The sequence below is a fragment of the Lissotriton vulgaris genome, chromosome 7 (assembly GCF_964263255.1).
Source record: "Lissotriton vulgaris chromosome 7, aLisVul1.2, whole genome shotgun sequence".
NCBI classification, from domain to species: Eukaryota; Metazoa; Chordata; class Amphibia; order Caudata; family Salamandridae; genus Lissotriton; species Lissotriton vulgaris.
In genome coordinates, this window is record NC_141695.1 from 945,045,270 (window position 1) to 945,050,565 (window position 5,296).

The following is a 5,296-nucleotide window of genomic DNA, read 5'->3' on the forward strand; positions in this document are numbered from 1 at the left end:
AGCACAAGACTACAACTGAAAATCACTTTATTTAGAGTTAATAAAAAGATAGATTAAAAAGATACAGCATGTAAATAATATATTTGAATACAATATGTACAATCAGTCAAAGTTAGTATGGTTGCATGTAAACTTATAAATCTTGTTCTTCGTGAAAAAGTGCATAGTAATTATGGGTATGTGCAACAAGGTACCAGGGATGTAACAAGACCAAATCCAGCTCAGGCGGCTCATAGGAGGGGTGGGGGTCCCCATTAAGCCAAGGCCAAAGGCTTGAAGCCCTTCCTCCAACTGAGCGGAGGTGGGAGGGGTTCATTTTGCGTCACACTCTGCGAGGTGCACCTAGCCACAGGCTGCGTTGTTTGCTAGAACGGCAGGAAAACTCTATGGTGGTGAAGAGCAAGAGTGTCCGTGCTTCCTGATGCCTTGGAAGTGATGCTGTCCAAGCCGTGGGTTGCCCTCCTAGGCCTGTGCCGAGCGGCGCTCTGTCCTGCTGCGCCTCTCGGTGGCGCTTCCGGCTGTGCCCCGATAGACAGAGGCGTAGCCTTTCTCAGTCAGAGGGCAGAAGCGGCGCGTGTGCGCACTGTCCCCGGTGCCCTGGCATTGAGGGCACACATACTGACGCAGCACAGGGCACTGCACACACCCGCGCGCGTCCTTCAGGGCGTGGGTGCTGTAGATGTTACTTGGTTCCCCGTTGTGCTTACAGAAGGAGCACCCTGACGAGCTCTCCTGTGCCCCACTGTGTGGGGGGGATGAATCTGAGGCGCGCGCCTTCTCCCGACTTTCAACCCCCCTTCCTCCGGGTGGGGCGGACCCTTCACGTGGAGAGGTGTTTTGGTGTTGTGTCTTCCTTGTGTGCTGCGGTGCAGTGTCCGAGGTCTCCACCATGGGCCTGGGTGAAAGCTGCGGGGTCCAGCCCCCTTTCCCAGCCCTCCACGGTGACGGGGTGGGCGAGATGTCCCCCTCAGGCCTGAGCGAGAGCAGCGACGCCTCTTCCCGCCTCTCTGACCACCAGGACGGTGCAACGTAGAATCCACCCGGCTCAGACCTGGGGGAGGACCCCCGCCTCTCCAAACTACACGGGAACATGTGCACCTCAGGCCTGTGTGAGAGGAGTGGGGCCCACCCCGGTCTCCCTGGGGAAGCAGTCTCAGGAGTGACCCCCTCCGACTTAGAGAGCAAAGGGGCCACATGCCCTTTCTCCGACGTCCAGGGGGTCAAGTCCTTTCCACCGTGCCCTGGTCTGTTTGTAGGGCGCAGAACACTTCCCTGTGGGTCCTTCCTCTTGGTCTGTATAACCTCGAGCAGGCCCAGGTAATCCTTCCACATGTCGAACTCCATTGGATCTCCGCAGCTGGCGCCCTGCGTGGAAATGAAAAATAACATTAAAACCTGAACACAACCCTCGGACAAAATCGCGAGACAGCACAAAATTCTTTAGACACCTGCACTTCTAGCCTAAAGTGACTTGTTTTGCAAGTGGAATAACAGTGACTCGCCGCCATGGTGCAAAATCATTACACATAACTCGATAGGCAAAAGGCACACGTCAGAGGTACAGAGCAAAATGTTTTTTATTTAAAGCTGTCGTACCCCTGCTGAGTGCCCATGTGGAATGTTCTGGTGATGGAGCACCAATCGATATCAGTAAACAACCCTCATTCACCCTTGTCATGCACTCTAGAATTCAAGCCTTGTGCAGCTGGGCCACTTACATGGGCTACACTCATTTTCACTATGAGGATAACACTGATGTCACGCCGAGGCTTATTTCACCATACTCCCCTTCGCCACCAGCAAAGCCTGCATACAATTGTAGTTGTATTTACATAGCGGTTACTACCCCTAACCAGACCTCCAAGCGCTTTTCGGCGAGTAGTGGTGGGTTAGTATAGGGAAATGTGTTAATTTGAGTGATGGACATGTGAGTCTGTTAGTTCGATTGAATAGGATAATAGAGGGATAGAAGAGGGAAAAGTCTAGAAGGTGTTATTTTGGAGATCATAGTAGTAAGACCCCTGACGAGGGGTCAAAGTGCTTTTCAGCAAGCAGCACGCTGCTCTGGAACCCCAAAGACGATTAGTGTAGAGAAATATGTGTGAATTTGAGTGGTGGACATGTGAGTCTGTTAGTTGGATTGAGTAAGATAATGGGGGGATTGAAGAGGGAAGAGTCAGGAAAGTGTTATTCAGGAGAATGCAGTAGTAAGATGAGGCTCTGGGTGAAAAAGGGAGAGATGGAGCAAGGCTAAGACTAGAAAGGAATTATGAAAAGCATAGTACTAACATGAGGTTTGGAATACATGAGGATGAATTCAGAAAGGGTCGCTAGGGAGATGTTAGTAGTAAAATAAGGTTTTGGGCGAGTCAAGCAGGGATAGAGAGGGAAGTGTCTAGAAAGGAATATTTTGGAGAATATAGTTATAGAATGAGGTCTGGGATGAGTTGGAGAGTGGGGGTAGAGGATATATGGTATATATTTTTGATGCTTTTAATAATGTTATTTGTTTGTTTCTATATTGTGTTTTAGGTTTTCTTTGTAATATAGTTCTCTGTTTTTTTATATTGGAAAGTCGATTGCTAATGAGCAGTTAAGCTGATTTCACAGATCATTCGTGCTAACTAGCCCAATGAATGAGATAATATACACAAATCTGCACAATAATTAAGGAACAGGTAGTCACTAGGGCAGTTTAAGGTCAGTCTTCTGGTACAGATTTAAGGAAACTTGTAAAGAATTAGAATGGGGGCAGGGGAGTTCAAAAAGAGGGAGAGAAAGAGAAGAACAGGCTGAGTTCGGGAATAGATCAACGCAGGAGATCGAAGAGAGACACGTTAGGAATGCCAACACACATTGGGACAGAAGCAAAAGAAACATTTGTAACAAAGTGTGGAGAGGGGGAAAGGATAAACAGGAGGGAAAATGAGGTAATCAGGATAGAAGAAAAGAAATATAGAAGTGAGATATTAGAGGAGAGAGCAGAGCATGAGAAAGAAGCGCCAAACGGGAAAGAACATTCATACTTTCTCTCGATCATCCATGCTTTCATCATCCATTCACCCTTTCACTCATTCATCCATCCTTTCATTTATCCAACCTTTCAGTCATCCATCCATTCTTTCACTTATCCATCCTTACACTCATTCATCCATCCATCGACCCTTTCACTCACTCAACGCACCCACCCACTCTTTCACATCATTTATGAGTTTCTGTCTGCCGACTTGCAGATAGAAGAGGCCCATTCTGAACTCCAAACCCGCTGTAGATTGTAAAGTGGGGGAGCAGGGGGAGGTTGATGGCGCCCCTGAGCATCCACATAAAACTGCTGTGCACAAAGTCCAGAACGAACATGTGTTCTTTGGTCTGGCCAGAACCCCTTATATAAATTCGCATTCCTGCATGTGGCCACACATGTACAGCATAGACACTGTACCAACATTCATTTCCGTATTTAGCACAATCTACCCCAGTAGTTGACTCCTAGTGCTACAGATGATTAAAAGACAAGCACAGAGAGTGCACTAGCCAGATCTTGACTCTGTGGCTTACAGGTTGTGTCCTGGTCCCAGCTGCAGGACAATCCACAGTGGCGGCCCTTCCATTAGGGCGGAGGAGAGCCGCCGCTCCTGCCACCACCCGCACATAAAATTATAGTAAACCAGGTTTTAAACCTGCTTTATTTTAATCGCCCTGGACCCGCCCCCAAGACTCGACAGAGTCCTGTGGGTGGGTCCAATGGATGACACTGTGGCGGGGGTCGGGGAGTGGAAGTGCACTCCCTTGTCCCTGCACTGTGCATAGGTGTTTGGTCCGCCGTTTCAGGCCGGTCTAGCCCTCATGCACAGGAGACTTTCTCTAACCCCAGCTGCGTTGCTGGAGAAAGCACGCCCTTATTTTATTTATTTATTTATTTAATGCAATTTTAAATAGTGCAAACATTACCCAAAGGTGTCGGAGTGCTTTACAATATAACAAAAGTAAGTTACAGAAAATGTACATTTTAACAAGTGACATATACAGACACGATTATAAAAAAAAATGATAGGTGACATAATTACGATGATACAAGTAAAGAACACACATTTACAAAATTGAGCTCATGGGAATGCCAAGCCGCCATGAGGGTCATGACCCGTTTGAATTATTTCTGGAAGTGAATTTGGAAGTGTAATTACATAGGCCGCACCATTTAAGAGACCCAATGCCACTTTTCTTTTGAGCCCCTGAGGTCCCACTTGTTAGGTCTGAGATCATAGGAAGCATAGATACATAAGCAGTGACCCACCATGAGAGTGTCCTTACGGGGTGAGCAGGGAGCAGTCTCCCTTTTGGGTCCCTCCTAATGCTGAGGAATGCCTCCCTGGGGTGAGGGTGCGACTTGCGGTAGGTGTGCACTTACCTATGGTTATTACTCGAGAGGTCTGACAACCACATTGGTAGTGGCACTTTCGAAAGTTCAGTTGCTGACAGAAACCAGTGTAAATAGTCGCATCCCTAGGGGGAATGCCCAGTGGTGCCAATAACTACTGGGGAGCGAGGGTCCTGGACCCTACCCCGGGAAAGTACAGAGGCCCTGCTGGGATATTCAAATACTGTTCACTGAAATGTACAGGGGCCACAGAAACTAACAGCAGCGGCCGCTTACAGTACAAAGAGCCCGGCGGTAAGTGCGGGTTCATGTACCTTGTTTACTTTTAGGTTTCCTTAAAGCAGGAAGTGCAATTTCGTAAAGAAGGTAGAAAGATACAACGAAGGGGGTAAGATTGAATGAGGGGACGTGCAGCGTGAAAGCGAGGTGCGCATTGTAGATACTAACCGCGTCCGCGCCTCGTCAACTGGAGCTCAGAGCCTGGAAGACCCGAAGGGAGGGGGAGTTAGACGCTATATAAACCCGCCTAAAATGAATAGCACATCTGATAACTGGGCCACGCTTCTAACAACAAACCCCACATACGAGAGAGTCAAGGCGCCCTCTTACCTGGAACTAGAGGAGGATCTTCTTCCACGCACCTGAGCCGATCAAATGCCTGATTTCATTGCGCATATGAGGGTCTGGGCTTGCTTTTAATGCCAGCGGTGCCCAAACCCCGCCCTCTTTCGAGAGATCACCCCCCCGAATTCCCCACACACCCCTGCTTTTGACTTGAGCCCACGGGAGGGGGGTTGGCACAGCCTGTGTGATGCAGATGTGAATAATGCGCAGGTTCGAGGATTAGCCTTTCATCTTTTCGATGTCGAGTCAAGTAGCGCAGTGAGCTGGGTTGTAACGACACGGGTAACACAACTGTTG

The 5,296-nt window shown here is 48.6% G+C and overlaps 1 protein-coding gene across 1 annotated transcript; it reads right to left on the bottom strand.

Moving 5' to 3' along the window:
• Positions 1-462: 462 nt before the first annotated feature.
• Positions 463-1,344, bottom strand: LOC147702789 (uncharacterized). Its single transcript, XM_086928824.1, has one exon. The coding sequence runs from the start codon at positions 1,342-1,344 to the stop codon at positions 463-465; it is 882 nt and encodes a 293-aa protein (XP_086784950.1).
• Positions 1,345-5,296: the final 3,952 nt, after the last annotated feature.